The sequence below is a fragment of the Ceratotherium simum genome, chromosome X, assembly GCF_057802395.1.
Source record: "Ceratotherium simum simum isolate JZ-2026a chromosome X, ASM5780239v1, whole genome shotgun sequence".
NCBI classification, from domain to species: domain Eukaryota; kingdom Metazoa; phylum Chordata; class Mammalia; order Perissodactyla; family Rhinocerotidae; genus Ceratotherium; species Ceratotherium simum.
Window position 1 is genome coordinate 25,908,789 of NC_141940.1, and position 26,529 is coordinate 25,935,317.

General features: G+C 35.7%; 1 protein-coding gene across 20 annotated transcripts in view; it reads left to right on the plus strand.

Annotated features, from left to right (window-relative positions):
* Positions 1 to 26,529, plus strand: part of TENM1 (teneurin transmembrane protein 1) — a 773,006-nt gene that overhangs the window by 574,206 nt on the left and 172,271 nt on the right. For 16 of the 20 annotated variants that reach the window (XM_087427630.1, XM_087427629.1, XM_087427639.1 and 13 more), the window contains 3 exons: positions 20,294 to 20,479; positions 22,059 to 22,082; positions 23,964 to 24,110. In XM_087427630.1, coding sequence (XP_087283756.1) covers positions 20,294 to 20,479; positions 22,059 to 22,082; positions 23,964 to 24,110 — 357 coding nt within the window. The remainder of the gene's footprint in view (positions 1 to 20,293; positions 20,480 to 22,058; positions 22,083 to 23,963; positions 24,111 to 26,529) is intronic. The other 4 variants (XM_087427645.1, XM_087427647.1, XM_087427646.1 and 1 more) reach the window with 3 other exon arrangements.

Here is a 26,529-nt window from a genome sequence, read left to right on the forward strand (position 1 = left end):
CTGTGTTCTTCTCAGTGTGTCCCATCAGGTGGTGTCCATTATTGATTTGTCCCGCTACTGGTGAAGTTAACTTTGAACACTTAATTAAGGCAGTATCTGTGAGGCTTCTCCACTGTACTCTCCCCGTCTCCACTTGTAATTAACAAGTGTTTTGTGTGGAGGTACTTTAAGCTATGTAAATATGCCATTACTCATCAAACTTTCAATTTATTCTTTCATTTATTTATAGGTGTTTGAACTTTTGGTTTCCCATGTAATTCAATAGATTATATTTGTTACTATTTCTCTTTATTTTGATACTCAAATTGTTTTGTTTTGGCCAGTGATAACTCCTTCAAGCTGGCTTTTGTGTCCTTTTGACATGTCCTCATCATTCTTTGAGCACTTCCTTACTTTCTGGCACAATAAGATATTCCAGTCTCATTTTGTACTTTCCCTGTCCTATCCCTGGAATCAGACTTTCTCCAAAGAGCATGATTACTCTTGGTGTAATGGTATTTAGAAGTCAAGTTCTGGGCACTAGGTGTGTTTGTTGTTATCAGGATGTTGCTATTGCTAGGCCTTCACAGTGAACAAGGCTAGGGAACATACACATGCATATACATGTATAATATACTCACTTATATCTATATTAATTTATCTATCTATCTATAGAAAACCATGAATTTCCATTAATACCTCCAATTCCAATCCAACACGGCAGGGTTCATTCTAGTTTTCTCCCTTTTCGTATTTGTAACTCTCTTCTCTGACAAAGCTTATCCTCAGTTCCCTTATCCTTAATATGTGTATACTCTAGTCACTTGGCAAACCTATTGCATTCTGGCTTCTACTCCCCATCACTTACTTCATCTTACTTAACTTTTAGTAGCATTTGGCATAGCTAACTGCTCCATATTTATGGAAAACTCTTCCATTGGTTTTATATACTACATTTTTTCTGATTTTCTTCTTACATCTGTGGTGAATCCCTCTCACTCTCCTTTGCTGGATCTTCCTCTTCTACTTGACCTTTAAATGTTAAAGTTTCTCAGTCTTAGGCCCCATTCATTTCTCATCTTAGTCTACATTCACTCCCTTGGCTTCAATTACCATTTTTACTGGTGACTCACAAATTTAGTTTCTAGCCCCAACCTCTCTTATTAATTCCAGACCCGTAGATCCATCTGCCTACTTGACATCTTTACTTGCATTCCTCACAGGCACCTCAAGTTAACATGTCTAAAGCTGAACTCATGATTTTCCCCCTAAAACCTGCCCTTCCTCCTTTATTCCCTATATTGATAAAAGTAGCATCACCACTCACACAGTTGCCCATGCCAAACCTAGATGTCGTTCATGGTACCTCCATATCCATTATCCCTGTTTTATCTAACCAATCACCAAGTCTTGTTGCTTCTACCTCTTAAAAATATTTTGAATACATCCATTTCTCTCTGTCTCCTAGCTAGAGTGTCCTGTAAGTCACCTGGACTCCTGTAAGTCACCCAAATGATCTCTTTGAATCTCTTCTTCTTCCTTCCACCCTATTCTCTATATTGAATCCAAAGAGATCTTTTTAATAGAAATCTGATTTTTGTCACTCCCTTACTACCTTTCAATATTTTTCCATTGCTACTACAATAAAATACAAAATTTTTAGCAAACTTACAAGGCCCTGAATTCTCTGATCTCTTTCTGTTTCTCCGGTCTCATCTACACCATTCTACCCTTCTCTCTTACTCTTCTTCAGACATATATTATCCATTTCATCTCCCCCATCAATCACCACACACATATACCCACACATCCTATAGGTTTCAACTTCAATGCCAATGCCTGAATGAGATCAAAATCCTGACACCTCCAAATTAAATTTGGTCACCCTGTTATATTCTCTCATTGCACTTTGTATTGTCCCTCAATACTACTTATCACAGTTTGTAGCTACATATTCCTTTGAGTATCTATGCAGTAGATGTCATGCTCATGAAGGCAGGGGCCATACCTGTCTTTGTTGTATTTCCACCAGTTAGCACAATGCTTAACTCATGGTGCACACTCAACAAATACTTATAAGATGGATGAATGAATGGAAAGTTGAAGTGAAAAGGGAAGGAGTGCTGATCCTCACAATGACAAATATTTGGGTAAAAGATAAACATTTCAGTCAAACATTTAGATATATCCAAATAGTCACATATTTTAGGTTTACATAAACATAGCCAAACTATTTTTCTCTTTTAAGTCAAGCATAAGAGCCAATCTGATTGGCTGGTTTCTAATCATTTTCCTTTGTGTCATTCAGAAATCACTTTGTGATTTTGAAACCTTTTCTTAACTCAGTTGCTCAAAAATGAAATTGGATTGTATCCTGGACACAGCAGGAAGATAATTTAAAGAACCCATGAACATTGTTAAAATTATCATGCAAGCTTATTAAATGCAATGTATATTTAAATTGAAAAAACTTTCTTTATTAAACCTAGATAGGTGAATTTTTACAGCTTCCAGCACTAAAATATATTAGATTTGAGACTCAGGTTAGATTAATTTCTAATCTTTATGGAAATCATTTTTATTAAAAAGTAGAAAGTTAAGAATTTGACAGTTACAGGGCTTGGATAACTCTAAAAGGGTCATCATTTAAATATGCAGGGAAAGTAAAATCAGAGTGTTTTCATGATAAAGATGATTTGTTTATTTTATATGCTCATTTTTAAAAGCTGTTTTAATATTTAGGCTTGTTAAGGAAAGTCTGAAATGTGGTTGAATATATTAAAACCTAAATAAGAGTTTGACTTTCATTTCTTCTTATAAGAGCCAACCAAATAAATCTCAGCCTGGACTTAGATGCTAAAATGAAAAAGATTAGAGGGATATTTTCACTCATAATGTAAATGATCTAAATATTTGTTTTTTATTTGAGAATACATTCTGTAATTTTCAAGTTAGCCAATATTTTCTACTTTTGTAAGAGAATATTTCACATAGTTGTAATATATTAGCTGATCATTTATATTTCATATTGTTTCAATTTAAAGAACACTTTGGTTTCTTGGGTGATTAACTCAGAGGTGCATAAAAACATTGTTTTCCGCAGGAGATGGCTGACAGTAGAGTGGGAGGAAGCTGCCTCTCTCCTTTGAATTTGTATTGCTCTTGGTGTTCTTAAAAGTTGGAAACCAAACCTTGATGAAATACAACACTTTCCTCCTCCAAAAGAGCAAGGGCATTTGTCTAGCGTGTTTATTGGTAGTTTGCAGGTGGCTGGGAGGTTGTAACTTGTGAGAATTGACTTTTGAAGTCTCAGCAAGAGTTCACTATCATCACATTCTAGGCCTTTCAAACCAATGATTGTAGAGAATGAAGTCCTCACTAAATGAAGGTAAGAATGAAAATAGAGATTCAGGTGTTTACTTTTGAGTATCTACTAGAGAAATTTAGAAAAGGAGTTGACCAAGCACACATGAGAAAAGGCAATCCCTTCTCATAGCCACTAGTATTTTCTTGTTACTTTGATTTAGTGTTAATCTTAGCCAAGTGCCTGAGAATTAACACTATCCCCTTTCCTGCCTTCTTTTTGTATCCACAGCAGTACCAAGCATGGAGCTTTCAATGTGCCAGCTTAGTAAATATCTGTCATGCTGCATCATTTACCAGCATTTTAAATTCAACACATTCAAAACCAAACACAACTCACATCCCAATCGATCACTGCCTTTTCCAGACCTCCTGATTTCCCTCAATGATGCCAACATTTTTCTAGTCACCCAGACTGAAAATTTCAGTCAGACACTTTTATGTTTATCACTAATTTATTTATTAAACATATATTAAGGTCCCATTATACCCTGAGCTACACAGGGTACTCAATAAATGTTTACTAAATGAATTAATGAAATAATTCCACACATATTTATTGAGTGCTTATCATGTGTTAGGAAATGTAAGAGAGAGAAAAAAGATTGAGACCCAGCTACTGCCTTCATCACTTTATAGTATAGTAGGGAAAATAATGCATGTGTATAAAAAGCTACAGTAACAGATTATATGCAGTAACAGCCATAATAGATGTGTAAACAAAGCTCTGTAAGAGTACAGAAGAGGGTGATATCATCCCTGCCTTGGAGCATCATGGACCGTGGACTGTTGCCTGAAGAAGGCATTCAAGCTGCAAATTGGAGGATCATTTTGGCAGGTAGACATAGGCTGTGGGAAGAGCACTGAAGAAGGAAGGGAAAATATGAGGTAGCTCCAGATGCATGAAAAGGAAGGTGATTCCAGGACAAGGCTAGTAGTCAAATTTATCTGTAGCAAAGGATGCAAATAGAGGAATAATGAAAGCTCAAGTCAGAAAGGTCACAACTGTGGTTTTGTTAGGAAGAGTTTAGATCTATACACCAAGGATTTTGGACATTAGTGTGTTTTGGGAAACTATGAAATATTTTTACACATAATATATGACCAGAGCTATGCTTTGTCCAAAGAAGAGAAGCCAAGATGTTAAGGGTAAACAAACCATGTAATGTGAGGAACACTTGAAGGACTCAGGGATGATTAGAAGAAGAAAAACTTGGAGAGCAAATAGCTATTTTTAATTATCCGAGAGGCTGACAGTGGAAGAGAGAGTATGGCAATTTTTGGTAGATCAAAAGGGCAGAAATAAAACAAATTGGTGAAAGAAAGAGGACAGCAGGTTTCAGTTCAAATCAACAAATTATTTTCTAATATGGCTGCATAAAAATGGAATTGGAATTGACTGGTTTTGTGAAACAATAGCTAAACTTTGGGGAAAATATCAGAAAGGTAGGAGGCTTGTATGTCAAAGTGAAGGGTTGAACTAGATGAATTTTGCAGTTCTCTCAAATCCTAAGAGCCTATTATTCTCGCTTATAGTTAGTCGTGGGATGTGTAAAGAGAGAACAGAGCATTTGAGAAACCAATAGGGAGGCTTTTGTGAGACTCAAGACAAAAGATGATGAAGGCCTTGATAAGTATATTGGAAACAGAGATAATCATAATAGCTAACACTTACATAGCACTTATTATGTACCCAGCAATGTTGTAAGCACTTTACATATATTTACTCATTTGATCCATACAACAACCCCATTTTATAGACGGGAAACCAAAGCACAGAAAGCTTTAAATGACTTGCCCAAGGTCACATAGTTAATCCATGGCTGAGTTAGTATTCCAGCCCAGGAAATCAGGCTTCAGAGTCCACACTCTTAACTACTATGCTATCCTGGCTCTCCAGAGAGAGAGAGACAGAGAAATCAATTGGAATTGGAAACAGAAGAATTGAAAGACCTGGCTAGATACGAGCATAAGGGAAAAAGAAGATGAAAACATAATGCCCAGGTCCCTAGCCTTGGAAACCAGGAACATTATCATGGTATTAACAAAAATAGTGGAATTAGGGTAAGAAATTGGATTAGGAGTAGAGACTAAAAGGCAGGTTGTTAATAAATTGAGTTTAAGGTGCTGGTGGCCTAGCCAGGTGGAAATACGTAGCATGATATTTGCGAAATTGAAGGAAAATCAAGGACTTGAACTTTACTTAAATATAGCTAGATTAATATACTACCTACCCATAGCTTTCCTACAGTACACTACAACCTTACTGGAATGTTAATGTGGGACAAGAATAGACATGAAGTCAAATTCTTTATTCCATCATTAATCCTTAGAAGAGTAGATGTGGCAGCTTTTAGGAAACATATAAAATATGTCTCTTAAAGTTCAGATGACACTAATAACCATACAGCCTTTTAAACATTTTAGTGATTGCCAGAGTAAAATTATAAATTAAAAAAATTAAATGTATTAAATGGCACTAAGTTGCGCATTCAAATAATATATAAGGACATATATATGCTTTGTCTTCATCATGCAGAGGATTTTGTTGACTCTGGATTTTTTACATTTCTTTTCTCCTTGTCATATTTATTTATAGGGGTAAAAATAAACTGTACATACATGGTCTGCTGGGCAATGATGGCAGCTTTGTAAATATATATGCAGCCCTCCCCAGGTCTTTGACAGAAAGCTGCCTTCCATGCCTCTGTAATGCCTTGAACATACCTGCATTAAGGATGCAGAAGCCTACCACAGTTGCAGAGATTGTCAGATGACTGCTAGCATTGTCTCTCTCATGGACTCCAATTAGACTTCATTTTCTAAAGCCAGAGAGCCCTTAGCATGAGTGTTGAATGGGGAAAAAACAACTCTGTAAGCTCTTTTTTGTTCAGAGTAAATTTTTCAATCTGCATGAAGCATCCTTCCAACAAACTGTTTTGGCTTTGCCCCTGAAGTAATGCTATCAGATGTGTTTGGGGCCTTGGATGTATCTTTAAAGATCTCTCATTCCATGGTTTGTAGAGCTTCTGGGAACATGGCCCTTTCTATCCTAAATTGGGAGGCTTATTGCCTTAGAAAAACACCACGTGGGAGTTTTAGATGTGCAACAAAGGGATTAATGAAATTCATTTGAAGGAGCAGAGAGGTAATGTCAAAATTTTTTTCAAGAAGGAAAAACAGGGGCTGGCCCGGTGATGTAGCAGTTAAGTTTGCACTTTCAGCTTTGGCAGCCCAGGGTTCACCGGTTCGGATCCTGGGCGCGTACCTACTCACCGTGCATCAAGACATGCTGACATGGCGTCCCATATAGAAGAGCTACAACTGTGATACACAACTATGTACTAGGTCTTTGGGGAGCAAAAGGAAAAACAGAAGAAGATTGGCAACAGATGGTAGCATAGGGCTAATCTTCCTCAAAAAAAAAAAAAAAAGAAGGAAAAACAGGCCTAATATCAGTCAGAGAAGGGAGAGAAAGTCCTCCCTAATGCAATTTTAACATTATGTCAAATCCTGCCAAAAAGAGTACTAAACTTTATATGTAAAGAACAGCTTCCTAACTTACCAATAAATGCTTCTTAAGTAGCCACTCTGAGCCAGGAAGTAATAATAATTGTTCCAGTAGTAGTTGTATATAGTTTTATAAGTGAGAGCACTGTTTTATTGAGGCCAAGGACATGAGTTTGATAACTCAATGAGCCAGTTAGGCTTGCCCTTTTAGGTGGTCACAGATTGCAAATAGGTAACAATGATGATAAGAAAGTCTTAAGTAAAAAGCTGTGGATAGACCAACACAAACTTTCAAACAGCTGAACAATTAGTTCAGGGCATGTGGCCTACTACTAATGATAGGTTGGGAGTTTCCAAAGTTATTATTTTCTCCTTAAGGGTGATGGTTTTACCCTGACAATCTGGTACCTACCTATTGGATCGAGTGAAAAGCATTTGTGGGACAGGTGTCTAGATTTCAACATTCTTTGGCAATTGGGGATACTATTGGATAGGCGAGTGTGTTGGGTTCATAATCAAAGGATTGAGACACAGTCTTGCATTCCGTAGCCATGAATGAGTAGTTTCACCTCAGTCTCAATGTTTCCAGCTTCTGGTCCCTGAAGTAAGCAAAATATGACCTCTAGAGTTATGGGAGAATATTTTATTTGGCCAATAAGGAAACGGGATATATTCCAAAGGAAAGATTCTAGATATTTAAAAAAAGCCAGCTGACTATTTCATTGAATTCAAAAGTTGTAAGCCAGGCATGATTTTTCCTGTCCTGTCAGTTTTTCAGATTTTACCAAAGAACAGTTCACCATTTTACAAAGGAAATCCAAGGCCATGTGATAACCATAATCCATGACACAGTAAGCTGAAAGTCAGTTCAACTCTCGATCTTCAAATACTAGATTCCTTCAGATTTTTCTTCTTATCCATCAAGAATTTGAGACTCATCTCAAGATTTTTATAGGCTGGAGTGTGTTGTTGTTGTTGTTGTTGTTGCTGCTGCTTGTATGTTGCTATTTGTACAAAAAGAGCTAGCTGACATTTTGTAATCTCTTCAATCAGATTGTTGTTCAAATGTAAGACAGCATTAAGATTAAAATATATTGAAGCCCATTGTAATGCTGGGGCTGAGGGATAAGTGTTATGCTAATGTGATAGGTTTTCTGTGTTTAAATGAGAGACACACTGTTACACCTCAAACACAGAAAATGTGATATATACCCTGTAGCAAAACCAAATCTTTGTCAGAGCAAGGTATTTGTAAAGATCAGGAGGAGGTAATATTGAAGTTAAATCTTTGCAGTAAAACAGATACATTAACAACTAGTATTCTTCCAATTGCTTTTCAGAGAAATAGAGACCAATAAAGTGTGTGTATGCACATGGGTGTGTGCACGTCTGTGTGTGTGCATGCATGAGCATGTGTTCTATAACGTTAATATTTATAGTAGTCACTCTCAAGAAGAATGTCGACCACTGAGGAATGGAAGGAGCTGCAAATAGTAAAATAGAAATGATTCAAATATTTGAAAAAGCAATACTGAGTACACAAACTTTTGTTCTTAATAATATTTATTACTCCTGGTTGAGTCATTGCTTGATTTTAGTGAAGAGCCTGGTATACACTGTAAAACTTTTCCAGCCCTTCAGCTGCTTGAGTTGGCACTACTCACTTCCCAAATCCACTTACTTTTTTTCCTTACTCTTATTTCCCACATTAATCACACAAAACAGTGAGAAAATCCTCATAGTTTCCTCAACAAAAATTGTATTATAGTCTAACAAAGAGACGGTCTCTATGTATTCAGGTTCATTCATTCCCAATTCTTGATTTTCCTTATGCTCCCAGCCTGATTTCCTTTGATCTTTAACTGATTCTACTAGATGCTGGGCAAGTAGACATGTAATTATTTATTAATTTTTATGAATTTTTACATCAAAGGTGTCCTTTCCTTGTTTAAAATGTCATATTGCATTATTGAAAATTTTACATAAATAAATGTTTTAGAACCTAACTGACATCCAGATTTAATATTTTGGGGTACCCAATATTATCATTGTCCAAGAATAACAGAATTTACTTTACTGGGAACTTTTGTCTAAAAAGTAAATCTCCAAGAAATGGTTCTGAGGGAGGCTCTGAAGGATTTACTGTTTAATCAAATTATTCTTTGTCAGCATACAACAAAGAAGTGTACCCGTTGTATCCTAGTTCAGTTTATACAAGTGTTGTTCATTGTTGACATGCATAAAGAAACTTATTAAAAATGAAATGTCTCAATAGAACTTTAAAGTGTCTGCCTATATTTTTCATGTTCTTTTCCAATACATTTGCACAGAAGAATGTTTATATTTTAGCATTCTTTTGTCATATTTTGTAGCCTCTAATGTTAATGTATTTTCAACCAGATAGAAAATATTACACATAGAATAGAACTATTCATGAGACAAATATATTAGAGCAAATATCATCTCTATCATGTTTATAAATTATACAATTGCCAGCATCTATTTTCTGTTAGTCCTTTCCCCACACCCACCCCACTGCTGATTATAAGAAGATTGGGATTGAAAAACATCAGAATCAGTCCAGAAACTCCATTTGGAACTGGATACAATTGCAGGAATGTTAATGCAGTTCAAAATGAGAAATGCTTATTGCTTAAGATCTGCTTCTCCGTTTGTAGTAATTTACGTTGTAGAGGGTTCCTCCACTCACGAGGATATTGCTTCCCACCTGGATGCTTGTGGTGCTGAAACTAAATTAGATTCATGGTTGTGGCTTGTATCTGTGGAGGGCTTTGTGTCGAGGAGTACAAGAGTTAGGTTGTCGTATCTCCACTTATTTATTCAATAAAGCAGTCCCTAAAGACAGTGTTTGTTACTAATTCTTTAATTTCTTTTTTTGCAAATTATTGTTAAACGATTTGAGCATATAAAATAACATAATGAACAACTATAAACCCACAACTTAGCTTTAAAAATTAACAAATACAAATGAAGTGCCTGTGTATCCTTTTGCGGTCCCATACCCCTCCCTTCCCTACAGTGGAAATGACTATCCTAAATGTAGTCATCCCTGTCCATATTTTTAGGCTTTTACAAATATGTATATACCCGTAAAAATATATTGTTCTGCACGTGTCTAAATTTTATATGAATAACTTGCTTCTTCCTTCATCATTATGTTTTTAAGGTTTATCCATATTGAGACATGTACCTCTACTTCATTCAAGTTAACTTCTGTTCTTTGTACACTGCACGAATGCACCAAAATTTATACATCCATTTTCCTGTTGATGCACATTTAGGTTAGGAGACACACACACATCAATGAACATGCTTCTTCAAAATGTTCTTGGGTGTTCTTAGTCTTTTCTGTTCCATATGGATTTTAGGATCAGGTTTTCAAGCTCTATGAAAAATGTTGTTGGGATATTGACTGGAATTACATTGCATATACAGAACTAGGAGAGGAAAATTGAGGGGAATATCTCTATTATTTATTATTTTATTACTAAGTGTGATGCATACTTTAGGATTTTGGTAAATCACCTATATCATATTCAGTAAGTTCCCTTCTAGTCCTATTTTGCTAAGAGATTCTATCGTAAATAGGAACTAAATTTTATAGAATGCTCTTTCTGTATATAAGATGATAATTTTTCTTTAATCCATTATGAAATGAGATTAAAGTGAAATGGATTAATTCAGTGATGAATTACATTAATAGATTTTCAAAAGTCAAACCATCCTAGCATTCATGCCTACTTGGTTATAATTTCTACATTTGTGTGTGCATGTGTGTGTGCATTTATTGCTGGTTTGATTTCCAGATCTTTTATGGAGATTTTTGCAAGCATGTTTATAAGTGAGATTGGCCTATAAAAAAAGTCCCTTCTCCTTTTCTTAACCCATTTTGGAACTAGATTATAGTAGTCTCATAAAATGATTCAGGAACCTTCTCTCTTTTCCTATTCTCTGGTATAGTTTAAAATCAAGACTATCTGTCCCTTGAAAGTTTGGCAAAACACACCCTGTAAAACCATCTGGGCCATTTTCAATGTCTTTAATGTATATTAAGGCTTTCTATTTCTTCTCAAGTCCTTTTGTTCCCTTGAAAAATGTCTTCCTCTAAGATTTCAAACTTACTGGCATAAAGTTCTCCATAGCACTGTCTCATTTATTTTTATATTTTAATCTTTAATGTTTATTTGTATCATTTCCTTTCTTTTGTTCTTGCTCTACCTTGCCGGAGGTTTCTTTCTTTAATTATTCATGTCAAAGACACAGATTTTGGTTTTGTTGATCTTCTCTATTGTTTCTTTGTTTCTGATTTCATTAACTTCTGTTCTTATATTTATTGTTTCCTTCTTTCTATGTATATCCTCTTTCTAACTCCTTGAGTTAGACAGTTTGTTCATTAATTTGCAATTGTTCTTCTCTTCTACTAAATGTATGTAAGGCTGTAAATTTCCTTTAAGTTACTGTCTAAGCTGCATCCCACAAGTTTTTTTTTTTTAAAGATTTTATTTATTTATTTTTCCCCCCAAAGCCCCAGCAGTTGTATGTCATAGCTGCACATCCTTCCAGGTGCTGCATGTGGGACGCGGCCTCAGCATGGCCGGAGAAGCGGTGCGTCGGTGCACGCCCGGGATCCGAACCCGGGCCGCCAGCAGCGGAGCGCGCGCACTTAACCGCTAAGCCACGGGGCCGGCCCCTAAAGATTTTTTTTTTGTATTTATTTTATTTTTTCCCCCCAAAGCCCCAGTAGATAGTTGTATGTCACAGCTGCACATCCTTCTAGTTGCTGTATGTGGGACTCGGCCTCAGGATGGACGGAGAAGTGGTGCCTCAATGCGCACCCGGGATCCGAACCCGGGCCACCAGCATTGCAGCGCGCACTTAACCACCAAGCCACAGGGCCGGCCCCCCACAAGTTTTTTTATAAATAGTATTTTCATTGTTATTCAGTTCCTAATTCCCAATGTACTTTTTTATGTAATCCATGAATTATTTTGAAATGCATTTTTAAAAAATATTTTTCTGTATTTTTTCTTTTGCTGTTTGTTTACTGATTTCTAATTTTAGTACATTTTGCTGTAACAGCATGATCTGTATGACGTAGAATCTTTGCCATTTGTTGAGCCTTGCCTTGTGAACTAATATTTGTCAGTTTTTGTGGGTATTCTGTGTGTGGTTGAAAAGAATATGTACTGTATGGATACAGCTTTGGGGTTCTATGTATGTCCATTATATTAAAGTTGTTATTTGTACTATTCAGATTTTCTACATCCTCACTATTTTTTTATCTTCTTACTACTGATTGTGAAATTTTCAATTTGTCTTATTATCAGTCTTTCAGTTTTTGCTTTATATATCTTGAAGCTAAATTTTCTTACAGGGTGTGGATTGTTATATCTTCCTGGTGAATTATTCCTTTTATCATTATGTAATGACTCTATCTATAATAATGCTTTATGCCTTGAAATCCATTTTGTCTGATCATGTTATAGTTACACCAAGTTTCTCTTGGTTGGTACTTTTCTAGAACGCCTTTTTCCTTTTATTATTAACTTTCTTGTAGGAGTATATTTCAGCACATCTCTTATCAAGAGAAAGAATGTAACTAGATTTTCTTTTTCACTCAATTCCAGAGTCTCTCTCTTTTAAATTTCCAGTTCAATTTGTTTTTATTTACTGGGATTACTGACATGTTTGGATTTATATCCTATAATCTTCTTTTGTGTCTCCTATTTACAATTTTTTTTTTTACTTTTTCCCCCTTTCTGTTTTTTCATTGATTGACTCAGTTATCCTCATTCTTTTCCCCCCTTTTCTGATTAGGAAGTTATATATTCTGTTTCTGTTCTTTTGGTTATTATGTTTAATTTCTCAACATTTTATTAAAATATAACACACATACAGAATAGTACAAAAGTCACAAGTGTACAGCTCAGTGAATTACCCAAGTATGAAACATCTGTTAACCACCACCCAAGTAAAAATATAGGATACTACCCCCAGAAACCTCCTTTGTGCCCCTCCCCAATTATTACTTCCTCCTTCCTTCCTCCCCAAGGTAACTATCCTGAACTTCTGATATTTGTCTGCTTTCTGAAAACTGTATTAATGGAATCTTACAGTATGTATGATTTTGCATCTGATTTCTTTAACTCAACATTATTTATGGGGGGATTCATCCATATTATGGCACGTTGCTATAGATCGTCCATTTTCATTGTGATGTACTATTTCTTTGCAAGATTACCACAATTAATTTTCTATTCTATTGTTGATGGATATTTGAGGTATTTCCAATTTTTGGCTAGTACATATAATTCTATTATGAACGCTTTTTTACATATCTTTCAGTGAACACTTGCTTGCTTACACTTCTGTTGAGTAAATACTGAGAACTGGAATTGCTGAGCCACAGGTATACATATATCAAACTTTAGCAGATAATGTCAAAGAGTTTTCCAAAGTGGTTATACCAATTTACACAATCACTTGTAGTGTATGAGATTTTCTATTACTTCACATTGTCACCAACATTTATTACTGTCAGTCTTCTGGATTTTTTAACCATTCTTGTGGGTGTGCAGTGGTATTTCATTGTTATTTTATTTTGTATCTCCGTAAGTGATGATGCTAAGCATGTTTCCATATGCTTTTGTACATTTAGATATCCTCTTTTGTAAAGTACTTTTTCAGATCTCTTGCCCATTTTTCTATTGGGTCGTGTGTCTTTTTATTATTGATTTCAAGAAGTTCTTTGTGTATTCTGGATACAAACTTTTCTTCAGTTGTATGTGCTATGAATATATTCTACCACTTATAGCATTTTTTCTTGTCTTTTGATAAAAGGAGTTCTTAATTTTGATATAATCCAACTTATTAATTTTTGCCTTTATGGTGAGCATTTGTGTGTACTAGTTAAGAAATTTTTTCTATCCTAAGATCATGCAATTGTTTTCTTATGTTGTATTCTAGAAGCTTTGTTGGTTCATATTTACTACATTCTACCTGGAACTGATTTTGTATATGGGATGAGGTAGAGATGAATTTTTTCTCTAATGGATATTCAGTTTCCCAGAACCACTTAATTTAAAACAGTAGTCATGTCCGACTTCCTGCAGTGCCACCTTTACTATAAATCAAGTATCCTTATGTGTTTTACGTCTCTATTCACTCCTATTGGCCTGTTTGCCATTGTGTCAATACTCACTGTGTAAATTAACATAGCTTTGCAATAAGTCTTGCTATTAACTGGAGTGCATCTTCTCTCTTTATTCTGTTTCTTTCTTTAGCTGATCAAGATTTACACACACATACAAACACATACATACAAAAACTTTCAGGATATTGATTGAGGTTGCATTGAATCTACAGAACAATTTGGGGAAAATTGGCATCTTTAATTTTGAGATTTTCAATTCATGAACATAGTATAGCTTTGCACTTATCCAGGTCTTCTCCATTTTTTCTCACAAAGTTTTATAGTTTTTCAGTGTAGGTATTGCAGATATTTTATTAAATCTATTACTAGGTATATGACATTGTGATGCTATTGTAAATGGTGTTTTAAATTTTCTCATTGTTTGCTGTTGATATAAAGAAATAACCTTTTTTTTTCCCCTGAGGAAGATTAGCCCTGAGCTAACATCTGTTGCCAATCGTCCTTTTTTGCTGAAGAAGATTGATCCTGGGCTAACACCTGTGCCCATATTCCTCTGCTTTTATATGGGACAGCGTGGCTTGATAAGCAGTGTGTAGGTCTGCGCTGGGATCCAAACCTGCGAACCCAGGGTCACCGAAGCGGAGCATGCAAATTTAACTGCTATGCCATCAGGCTGGCCCCAAGAAATAACTTTTTAATATACATTAGCCTAGTATCGAGATATCTTGCAAAATTCACGAATTAATTCTAAATATTTATCTACATAAATTGTTTTTGTAGTTTGTACGTGCACAATCATACTGTCTTTGAATAACAATGGTTTTATTTATTCCTTTTCAGTTTTTATACATCTTGTTTTCTTACATTATTACAGTGGCTAGAATCTCTAGAATTATGTTGTATAGAAATGATGATCATAGGCATCTTTTCTCAGTCTCAATAATAGAAAAAAGTTTCAACATCTCACTATTAAATATGATGTTTGCTATGGGTTTTTTGTAGCTAATCTTTATCAGTTTAAAGTTTCTTTGAGTCTTAGTTTTCTATAAATTTTTGTCATGAATAGATGTTTACTATTTTATCAAATATTTATTATATATCTATTGAGATGATTGTATGATTTTTCTCTTTTATTTCATATATGTAATGAATTGCCTTGGTTGATTTTCTTTTTTTTTTTTTATTTTTTTAAAGATTTTTTTTATTTATTCATGTTTTTCCCCCCAAAGCCCCAGTAGATAGTTGTATGTCGTAGGTTCACATCCTTCTAGTTGCTGTACGTGGGACTCGGCCTCGCGTTGGACGGAGAAGTGGTGCCTTGGGGCGCGCCCGGGATCCGAACCCGGGCCGCCAGCATCAGAGCGCACGCACTTAACTGCTAAGCCACGGAGCTGGCCCGCCTTGGTTGATTTTCAAATGTTAAAGCAATCTTGCATCCCTAGAATAAGCACAAATTGGTCATTATATTATTTCATGTTATGTGATGCTAGATTTGCTGTGTTAATATTTTGTTTAGGATTTTTGCATCCATATTCAAGAGTGAAATTAGCCTGTATTCTTTCTTTCTTTCTTTTTTTTTTTTTATAATTTTATTTATTTATTTTTTCCCCCAAAGCCCCAGTAGATAGTTGTATGACATAGCTGCACATCCCTCTAGTTGCTGCATGTGGGACGCGGCCTCAGCATGGCCGGAGAAGCGGTGTGTCTGGTGCGCGTCGGGATCCGAACCCAGGCCGCCAGCAGCAGAGCGCGCACACCCAACCGCTAAGCCATGGGGCCGGCCCTGTATTCTTTCTTATAATATCCTTGTCAGAATTTTATATCAAGGTTATGCTGACTACATAAAGCACATTGTGAAGTGTTTCCTGTTTTTCTATTCTTTGGAAAAGTTTATTCAAGACTGGCAGTTTTTCTTCCTTAAAAGTTTAGTATATTTACAAGTGAAGTCATCTGAGACTGTGATTTTCTTTGTGATCATATTTTTCATTGTGGATTAAGGTTCTTTATAGAAACTAGTTCCCATTTTTTCTTGTGTTCATTATTTTAAGTTGTGTTTTTCAAGGAATTTGTCCATTTCATTGAAATTTTCAAATGTATTAGCAAAAAGTTGTTTGTAATATCCTCTTATGATGTTTTATGCTTGTAGGATGAACAGCGGTGTCACCCTTTTTGTTCTTGATATCGGTTATTGGAGTCTTCTGTATTTTCTTCTTGATCACTTCCCATCAGAAGCTTATCAATTTTATTGGTCTATACAAATTATCAATATTGGCCTTGCTGATTCTTTCTTTTGTATGTTTGTTCCTATTTAATTAATTTCAGCTCTTATAATTATTATTTTCTTCCTTCTACCCTCTTTGAGTTTACTTTGCTCTTTTTTTTTCTAATTTCTTTGAATGGGTGCTTGGGTCATTGTTTTTCAGTTGGTTTTCCTGTCTACCTTATAAATGTTCCTATACACATGGATTGAATTATAGTACAGAAATTTTGATATGTGGTACCTTCATTTTCATCCATTTCAAAATATTTTCTAGTTTCCACAGTGATTTCTTCTTTGTTCTATAGTTTATTCAGAAGCATATTTTTAAATTTCCAATCTTATGTGGATTTTATAGTTATCTTTTATTACTGATTTCAAGTTTAATTCCTTAGTGGACAGAAAACATACTATAAATAATTTCAATACTTTGAAATATGTTGAGACTTGCTTTATAGCCCAGCATATGGTCAATATTTGTAAATGTTCCAAGTGCACTTGAAAATTATGCGTATTTTGTAGTCATTTATTGCAGTACTTTATATTTGTCAATTAGATCAAATTTGTTAAGCATTTTGCTCAGATATTCCCTATCCTTTCTGATTTGTTGTCTGCTTGTTCCATCAGTTAATGAGAAAGGGGAGCATTAGAATTTGTCTTTTTCTCTTTTTTGTTCCTTCAATTTTGCTTCTTATATTTGGCTTGATGTTTTCTTTAGTATTGGAAATTTCTTAGCCATTATCTAGTCAAATAGTTTTTCTGCACCCATGAGACTCACGAAAGCTCTGCCCAGCCTCTGAGTCTTCCAGCTGCCTCTACCAGAATTGACAGATACTTCTAGAGGAAAAGCATCCATAAATGTCAGACTCACCTCCCTGGGTTTTCTTTTTCTCCTGGAACTTGGCCCAGTAATTCTTTACTGTTTTGTGAATGACAGTAACATCCCACAGATTTTTAAAATATATTTTGTCTAGATTTTCTAGTTCTTATCAGAAGAGAAGAGGAAAAGTTACTTAGATCACAATTACTAGAAACAGAATGCCACCTTTAAATTTTTATATGCATACTTGACAAAGTATCTCTTACCTAACTCCTGAATAATACAAAGCTTTAGAAGTATTTCACTCAGGGCATTCCATTGTAAATATTATTATTAAGTAGCGTTTTATTTCAATATTTTCTGACCCCTGAATTTATTATAATTATCATTATATTATATAAATTATTATATATTATTATAAAATTATTATTATTGTTATGATTGTTATATAGTCAATTCTTCCTTGTCATCTCTGGGCTAGTAGAGAGAGTTTATTAGTCCTCATCTCACTGAGATTGCAGCCTTTCAAGGTTCCTTACTTTCTGCAGGAGTTGCAGTCCAGCTCCCCATCTTAAACGGGCCAAAGATCTCATCTTTTTTTCCTTTGTGGACATAAGTACCCAAGCCTCTAGTCTTTACCAAGTATAATAACCCCTCAAGGCTGCCAGAAGGTTGATTTATATCCTTCCTTCTTTGGTTGTTAGCATCCTCTGCTTATGAGACTTGACCATTTCTCTTTCTTATGAGCTCAGACATGCAATTTTAAAAATTATTACATTGTATTCAACATTTCTAAGGGTTTATATTGAGATGGTTTAAGGATAGCCTATTCTGCCATTTTGCTGATACTGTTCATCTAGTCTTACTACTTTTCAGGAAATAACCAGAATGATATACTCCACCAAGCCTAAAATTTATAGTTGTATAAAGCAATATATGCAAAATGTTTGCCTCTAAGTTAGCTCTGACTTGATTGGATTTTACCAATTTAACTACTTAATCTTAGAAAAACCCTTTCAGTTCAGCTTTTAGTGTCTTGGGGGAGACCATTTAGGGGAGCATAATTACAATCTCAGGTTCACTCCAAGAACTGAAATTAAAAATCCAGATTATCAATCAGAGATTCAGAACTAAGATATAGAGAGTAGGTACTATTTCAACATTAACCAATTCAAGCTACCATTTATTAGGCCAAGCTCCCATTTTTTTTATTTTCTGGGTCCTGGACTTTTCTTACAACCTGGTGATCCCACACAGTTTTCCATTCACTCTTCCACCCATTCCAACCTGGCTTTACAACTACCGCGTTATCAATGTAGCTCTTCCTAAGTCACCAACAATTTCCATGTTGATAAAGCCAAGGAGCACTTCTCTGCTCATGTCTCACTTGACCTCTCAGCAATATTAAACACGTAACTACTCCCTTCTTAAAAAAGCATCCTCTTTTGGCTTTAGTTACACCACAGTCTCCTGGATTTCCTCCTATCACTCACTGCCCTCTCCTTCCCAGTCTCCTTTGATGGTTCCTTTTCTTCTACCTTATCTTTAAATCATGGAATACCTCAGGGCTCATTCCTGAGGCTCTTCTATTCTCTCTCCTCAGGGATATCATCCAGTCCCATGCCTTTAAATGCCACCTATATGCTAATGATTGCCAATTTCATATCTCCAGCCCTGGCCTGTCAAATTTGTATGTCACATTGCTTAGTTGACATCTTCACTTGGCTCTCTGTACGTACGTTATCTCAAAGTTAATCTGTTTGATCTTTCACCCTTATTCTTCCCTCAGCCTTTCCCATTTCATTAATGGCAGCATTATCCACCCACTTGTTTAAGCCAAAACTTTTATTTTTCCCTTTCCTCCATTCCCCATATCTAATCTTGAGGAATTCCTGTTGGTTCCACCTCCAAAATATATTTCAAATCTGGCCAATGGCCCTCTGAGGTGTCAATATTATTACTTCCATTGTGTAGTTATACAAGCAGAGCTTAAGAGAGCTTGTTAGTAATTTGCTTAAGGGTACATAGCTTTTACACAGAGGAATCCTTGTTTCAAATCCACTGCTCTTTTTATCATACCTTGACCCTCAAAGAATACTGTGAATGAATTAGTGAACAAATTGATCTACATAGTAATAAAATTCATAACCACAGCTTTATCAGAATATTCTCACCTACTGAAAAAGAACTCTGTTATCTAGAGTAGAAACCTTTGTTACAAAAAGGAGCTTTGTTACATGTAATATAGGATAATACTGATATCATCACATGTCAATCCCTCTTAATATATAAAACTAGTTTCAGAATTTAAGACTATGAAAGATAGACAACTTGGCTTCCAGAGCACCCTCTTTTTCCTTCAAGGATATATGACCAATTATAACCAAAACTTCTTGCATTCTTTCTGTAGGCTTTTATTCCCCTTCTCCTCCTCCAGCAAAGGTATTCAGTCAAGAAAAAGGCTTGCCAAATTTTTATTTTGGCTTCTCTACTGTGATAATTTTATTGATATTCAACGTTCCTCAATAAGAAGTCAAGGGGACAGAGGAGAGAACTTCAGCAGAGCCAGTATACATCTTGATTATATTGGCTAAATATTGAATGACATTTCGAGATAAGACTGTATTTTAATCAACCAAGAGTCATTTTAAATGCTTAAAATAAATGCAAATATTATTAGTATGATCAGGGAAGCCAGTTGATTGCCATCATTGGCAGCCGTACCTTTTGTATATTATGAATTTTATTAGCAAGTTATCTTTCTAATTGTAGAACCTCTCTTCCTGAATGAAATTAGGGCACTGTTTTACTGTGTGTGTGTTTTTCACCAATGATTTCTTGTAGCATTGTAAAATCCCGCAACATTGTGATCTTAATGAATTTTTAGTGAAACCCGCTTGACATTTGTTTGGCATTGACTTCATTTCTAAGCCTTGAATGCCATTATCATTTTATGGACTTCTCAAAATCAATTTGACTTGGAGTTTATTTTATGCTTAGAGACTTAACTACCTTTTTTACAGAGTTCCTTGTATGTTCGCTCAAATGCTGAAGGTCTTTGTGACATTTTCTTTATATATTTAAAATATAAGTATAGACTGGTATTTTTGATAATTTTAATGTCTTTGGGAAAGAGTAGACTCTGGTTTTAATAAAATATGTAAATATATCTTCTTTGAATTCCCCACAGAACTCTGTACCATGGAGTGTGGTAGCCATGGAGTTTGCTCAAGAGGCATTTGCCAATGCGAAGAAGGCTGGGTAGGACCAACATGTGAAGAACGCTCCTGTCATTCTCACTGTGCTGAGCATGGCCAGTGCAAAGATGGAAAATGTGAGTGTAGCCCTGGATGGGAGGGCGACCACTGCACAATTGGTAAGTACCACTATACTTTGAACAAAGTAAATGGGATTAATTGAAGAAGTAAAAGCAGTCTAGCGAGTCAATCACCAGGCTTTTCATAGAATTTGAGATTGGAGGAGAAAAGGAGGAGGGTTAGCCATAGTTTGAAAGTTTCGTTAACTGGGAGGTTTCTTCTTTTGTTGATAATATCTTATTTCTTGTGTCATTTCCTTTCTCACTGCTTCAGTATTCCTTATATTCTCCACTTCCAAGTGCTTTGAGTTACTCAAATGAAAGATGAAACATTGGAATAAAGTGTCATTAGTTAATAAGAGAAGTGTTTTTGTTGTGAAGGTAACATTCACTGCCCATTTTTCCTTTTGAAAAGTATGGGTTGTTTTTGTTGAAAGCACTTAGAGGCACATTCATTAAATGAGACTACTTTAACAGGGGCCATTCAATATCATTAGGGGCTGTCTTTTATGTATATGAGAAAGACACTCCCGACCTACTATCAATAGAACATCTGTGTTGAATTGTTTATTGGGCAGTATAGACAGTTTGTCCCGAGGCATCCACCCTCTCTCATCCCTTGTCACCAATTTCACTAATTTTCAGAATGCTGCCTGGGAAAACAGTCTGTGGATTTGAGAAAACCTATGTAATAATTAATCTATCACATGGTTTTCACACTATTAAAAAACACTAATAATAATGAAGTTTTCAGTTTTAAAATGCTTTATTTTTCTGAAAAAAAAAATCAAAGCCCTTGACACATACACTTGTCTGCCACAAAGGTTTCCTGCGTATACAGAGAGACGAGTATGATTCCCACTATTCAGCTAAGGAAAATGGGTCACAGAGTCTTCCAGTGGCATTCCATGAGCACAAAAAATTCATGCAGAGCAAAGGCAAGCATGGGCCTCTGGATACCCAATTCGTTGCTTGTGGGCTTTTTTCCCTCTGACTAGACTGTACTACAGCTTTCATTTTTGGGTGAAAGTATTTTGTTATAATGGTCGGAACCTGCCAAAGTAATGTATAATACATATAACATATAATCTTAATAAACTGCATTACTACTCTACTAAAGGTACAGTAAGTCTTGTTCTGTGACTGTGGAAAATATTTAAGATTCATTAAAAAGGTGGTGAGGGGTGAGATTCAGATGCAGCTTAAGTCATTACATTCCTGCACTACAGTAATTTTATTGCCTTCATGTAAGAGGATTTAAATATTGTGATGATTACCAAAGGTGGTTACTCCAGAACTCCCTTCTAAAGATATTACTAATAAGAAGTTCAATCTAGTGCTCTTTCATGGAAGTTATTACTGAAGTGTAAAAATGCAGTTCTTATACTTTTAATGAAATATGACACATTTTTAGGAAGCCTAATAGAGTTTCTTGCAGAAAAGCCATTAATATCTTTCCCACAGAAAATATTATTCACAAACTGCACAGGCCAGTGTACCAACTTTTGAGCTGCAGGCATTTCAGCAGTTCACAGTTTGCTGTTCTCCTCCCAGGCAACAGAGGGTAAACCATTACTACATGTTATATAGCTTTGGTCTCCCAGAAATTCATTTAATCACTCTTTTCCCTCCTTTTTAGCTCACTACTTAGATGCTGTCCGAGGTAAGATTTTTCTCACTAGTTTTATAACAGAAAAATATTTTAACAGAAAATATGCATGTGGGAAAGGAAGGGTCGGTGGGATTTTTTTTCTTTTACCTTTGGCAATCTTTCTTAAGCGTGATATTGTCAGGTTCGTGCTATAATAGTTGGAATAAAAAGTAATTTGTTTTTCCAACATCAAAGAGACATTTTTTGCCATAGTGTATAATGGATTGATAAGCCATTTTAAGAACTATTTTTCCTTGTCTTTACATTGAGTTTTATGTGTGTGTGTGTTTGTATGTGTGTCTGGGTGTATAACACAGACAGGAAATTATTAAATGAACTAGGTTTAGGTAGACAGCTGGACTTTTTCTTTAACATAACAATATAGCTCTAAGTCCCTGTACAGTATCCTCACAGGGCAGAAGAATTATCCCCCTATAGGTACCCCATCATCCATCCCCCCAGGGATCTGCCTTTGATTGAGACCATAAGGGTTTTTCTGTCAGATATCCTGGTGTGCTTCATTACCTCAGCCTCGGAAATTGAATATGTCCCAAATTATCCCTAATTTCTCTTTATCCATTCTGTATCGTTGAGAATGGAACTAGATACATTCATTTCTTAATCCTATATATGTTCATCCTATACCACTTCTTGAGGAATATATATATATATATATATAAAATCTTTTCATATTTTCTAACAGCCATCTGTCGTTTTAAATTTTAAAGTTTTTTCTTCCTCTAGTCTGTTGATAGTTGCCTGGAAACCATTTGGAAGGAAGACTGGGTTACTTCTACAGAATTAAAAAAAAAAAAAACCAAAAACATTCTTTTGCTCTTTATACGTCTGGAATTTTCTTTCAAAGACAGAAAACGAAAAGAATATTTATTGGACTGTCTCCAGTAAAATCTAGATCTGGTCCTGTATTGCTACTGGGAAAATTTCCAGAAGCTATATGCCATTATTACTATCTCCGTTCATCTGCCCACTGAGCACTTGGCATATGCACAGTTGCCCTTTGGAATAGCCAAACTGAACTACTGGTAGAAAGAGTAGGGCATCCCTGAGAAATTAAAAGTCTAAATATAGACTATTATTAGTGTTTGTGGTTTATCAATGGATAGAAGGCATTTAAGTATAACAATTTCCTCTTGACTATATTTATCCAGTTATTCCCTAGAATTCTGAAAGTCTAAATTTGGCATGCGTTAATTCCATAAACACTTGTTGAGCACTTACTACAGGCATAATATTATGCTAGCTTCTGAGCAAGATACGAGATAAGTAAAAAATTCAATCCTTAGCCCTCAGATCAACAATAATCTTGAAGAGAAAAGCTGAATAGTTTTAAAGCACTACAGCAGATTTCTAAGGCACCATATGGGCAAATACTTAATGGTATAGTCTGAACTGTATACCAACACACCTAAGTCCTGAAGCCATACATCACAAAGGAAAAATCAGCACAGACTAGAAGTAGTTGAGGGAACTTTCTCTTCATAGAAACTGCTGTCTTTTCCCAACTTATTGGCCATAACTAGATACAATATCATCCATCCGGTTTTGATTGAGATGAGGAGATAAGTTTTTCAAAAAGAGACAAAAAACATTTCTTGTCTCCATCATAGTTTTCATCTTATCTGAACCAGAGGTTGGGAATTGGGGTTAGCATTGATAATGCTTAATTGGCTTTCTAAGGAAAAGCACAGCAGAGTAAGGGATAACAAGTTCCCTGGGAAGGTTTGGTAAGCAAGCAAGCTCCTCTTCCATTTATTCAACACCTCATCTAAATGGAGCCCAGATGATTAGATGCTTCCCTATAGGCGGGTACACCACTGTTGGCCAATCCTATTGTGATGTCTCTGTGATTGTTATTCTCTGCTGTCTTTTCAGATGGCTGCCCAGGACTCTGCTTTGGAAATGGGCGATGTACCCTGGATCAAAATGGTTGGCACTGTGTGTGTCAGGTGGGTTGGAGTGGGACAGGCTGCAATGTTGTCATGGAAATGCTTTGTGGAGATAACTTGGACAATGATGGAGGTGAGTTATTTATAAAATGTTCATATAAGAAAGGAATAGCCCAGAGTCCAGCACAGTGATGACCAATCTGGCCAAGAGTGAAAATTAGGAATCCTTAGTATAAACAGTATTGAGTTATAAAGTCATACTATTTTTTTCAATCTCAACTTATTGAATATTTACTATGGTCAGACCATGTGCCAAACTCTTTGCATGCATTATATATCATGTGATTTTCACAACAATGCTATGAAGTATAGGTACTATTATTTTTCCTGTTTATAGATGGGAAAGCTAATGCTTGAAGTGGGGATGGCAAGTGACTTTTCCAAGGTCACACAGCTAGAAAGTAACAGAACCAAGGTTCCAATTCAGGGCTATATTACTTCAGAGTCTGTTATCTTGACTACTACAACCATGCTGCTTCCCATACTATGATTTTTACTATACCAAATTAAATCAACGTACCACTGTCCAAACTGTCAGATGCTAGTGTAGCTTGCATTATACACACTGTGAAATAGTTTTCTTTGTTCTTAGTTGTTTAGAGCTCCCTCTTGTGTCTCTACCTTTTAGTAACACTTTATATCTGTCAAAGGACACGGCATCAAGACAATTCACAGTAGAATTTTTTATATTTAATTCAAGAGCTGCTCATGATGTTTTAAAATGCCATATGGGGCTCCAAGGCCTCAGGGTAACTACTTCTATTTTAGTCAAACAAAAGCATCTAATACATTGTACAATCAGGCCTCAAATCAGCCCAGATCACCTCTGAATGAGCCTAAAACAACAAATCCTCACTTTCCTCTTACTTTCTACTCAAGGAAACATGAAATTGCCAAAAAGTTTATTTCTAGTATTTCTATATATTAGCTTAAAAGGAAGCAGATTATTAAATTTGACTCCTCAGGTTTCTATATCTGCCTAGATAATTATATACTTTGTCATTTGAATGCAAACATAGGGCTTAAATCAATAAGGTAGCAATCAGAACTTAAGCACCTAATTGGGTGTAAGAATTTCCTCCTTTACTTATTCTAGCTAGCAATTTACCTTGAAAAGTTATAAGACCTTATGAATTTTAAGCAGAAGCAACTTTGTGAGTAAGAGCGCAGGGCTTTGAAGTTAGACTTTCTAGGTTCAAATATTAGCTCTGCTATGTACTTACTGTCTGTATGATTTGGCAAAAGTTTGTTGATATCTCTGTGCTTCAATTTCCTTATCTCTAAAATGGGGCTGAGAATATTAACTGTCTAATGGAGTTGTTATAAATCTTAAATGAGATAATTCATGTGAACTATTTAAAAGATGATAAACTACACCACTCACCCTCCCACACTCACACGTACACACATAATAAACTTAGGATAACAGACCATTTTCTGAAGAGACTGTTTACTACCTATCTAAATTGAAAATTTTGTTTGGGAAGCCAGAGCAAAATTTTCAATTAAATGGGGTACACGGATCAGCTATTTACTTGACTTTTATGGCCCTCCAAGATTCATCTTCACCTTCCTTTACTTTCTTTTCATTTTATGCCCCTTCACCTGGTAGGCCCTCTCCTCTATACCCATCATTCCCTGTCCATCATTTAAGTCCCAATTCAAGCCATATCTCCCATGAAACCTCTGACATCCACCACCCCAATCTCCCGTGGTGCTTATCAGATGCACCATGCACTCAAGCACTTAATTATATTTTGTCTATATGGTTTTCTTGTTACAGGTTAAGCATGACCCAGAGTCCATAGTTATATGCCCAATATAATCACTAATATTAGCTCACTTGTATTCAGAGTTTACTTTGTACAAGGCACTGTGCTGAGTCCTTTATGTGAATTATTTCATTTGATCCCCACAAGGTGGGAACTACTATTAACACTACTTTACAAATTAGGAAACTGAGGCACAGAAAAGTCAAGTAAGTTTCTCAAGATCATATAGCAAGGAAATGATAGAGCCAGGGTGTAAACCTAGGTGGTCTGCCTCATTCCAAAAAGGATTTGAGGTAGTAATAGAGATTTCCCAGTTGATGTATTGATTATAAGGTTTATGCTCAGAAAATACATTAACAACCTATGCAGTTATAATTGCTGACTCAGTTAGGGTTGAGCCAAAGTAAGTTTCCTGCCCTAATAAAGTACAACTTGGGGCTGGCCCGGTGGCATAGTGGTTAAGTCTGCATGCTCTGCTTCAGTAGCCCGGGGTTTGTGGGTTTGGATCCTGGGCGCAGACCTACACACTACTCATCAAGCCATGCTCTGGCGGCATCCCACATACAAAATAGAGGAAGACTGGCAGGGATGTTAGCTCAAGGACAATCTTCCTCAAGCAAAAAGAGGAAGATTGACAACAGATGTTAGCTCAGGACTAATCTTCCTCACCAAAAAAAATAAATAAATAAAAAAGTACAGCTTGATAAAAAGAATTGAGTA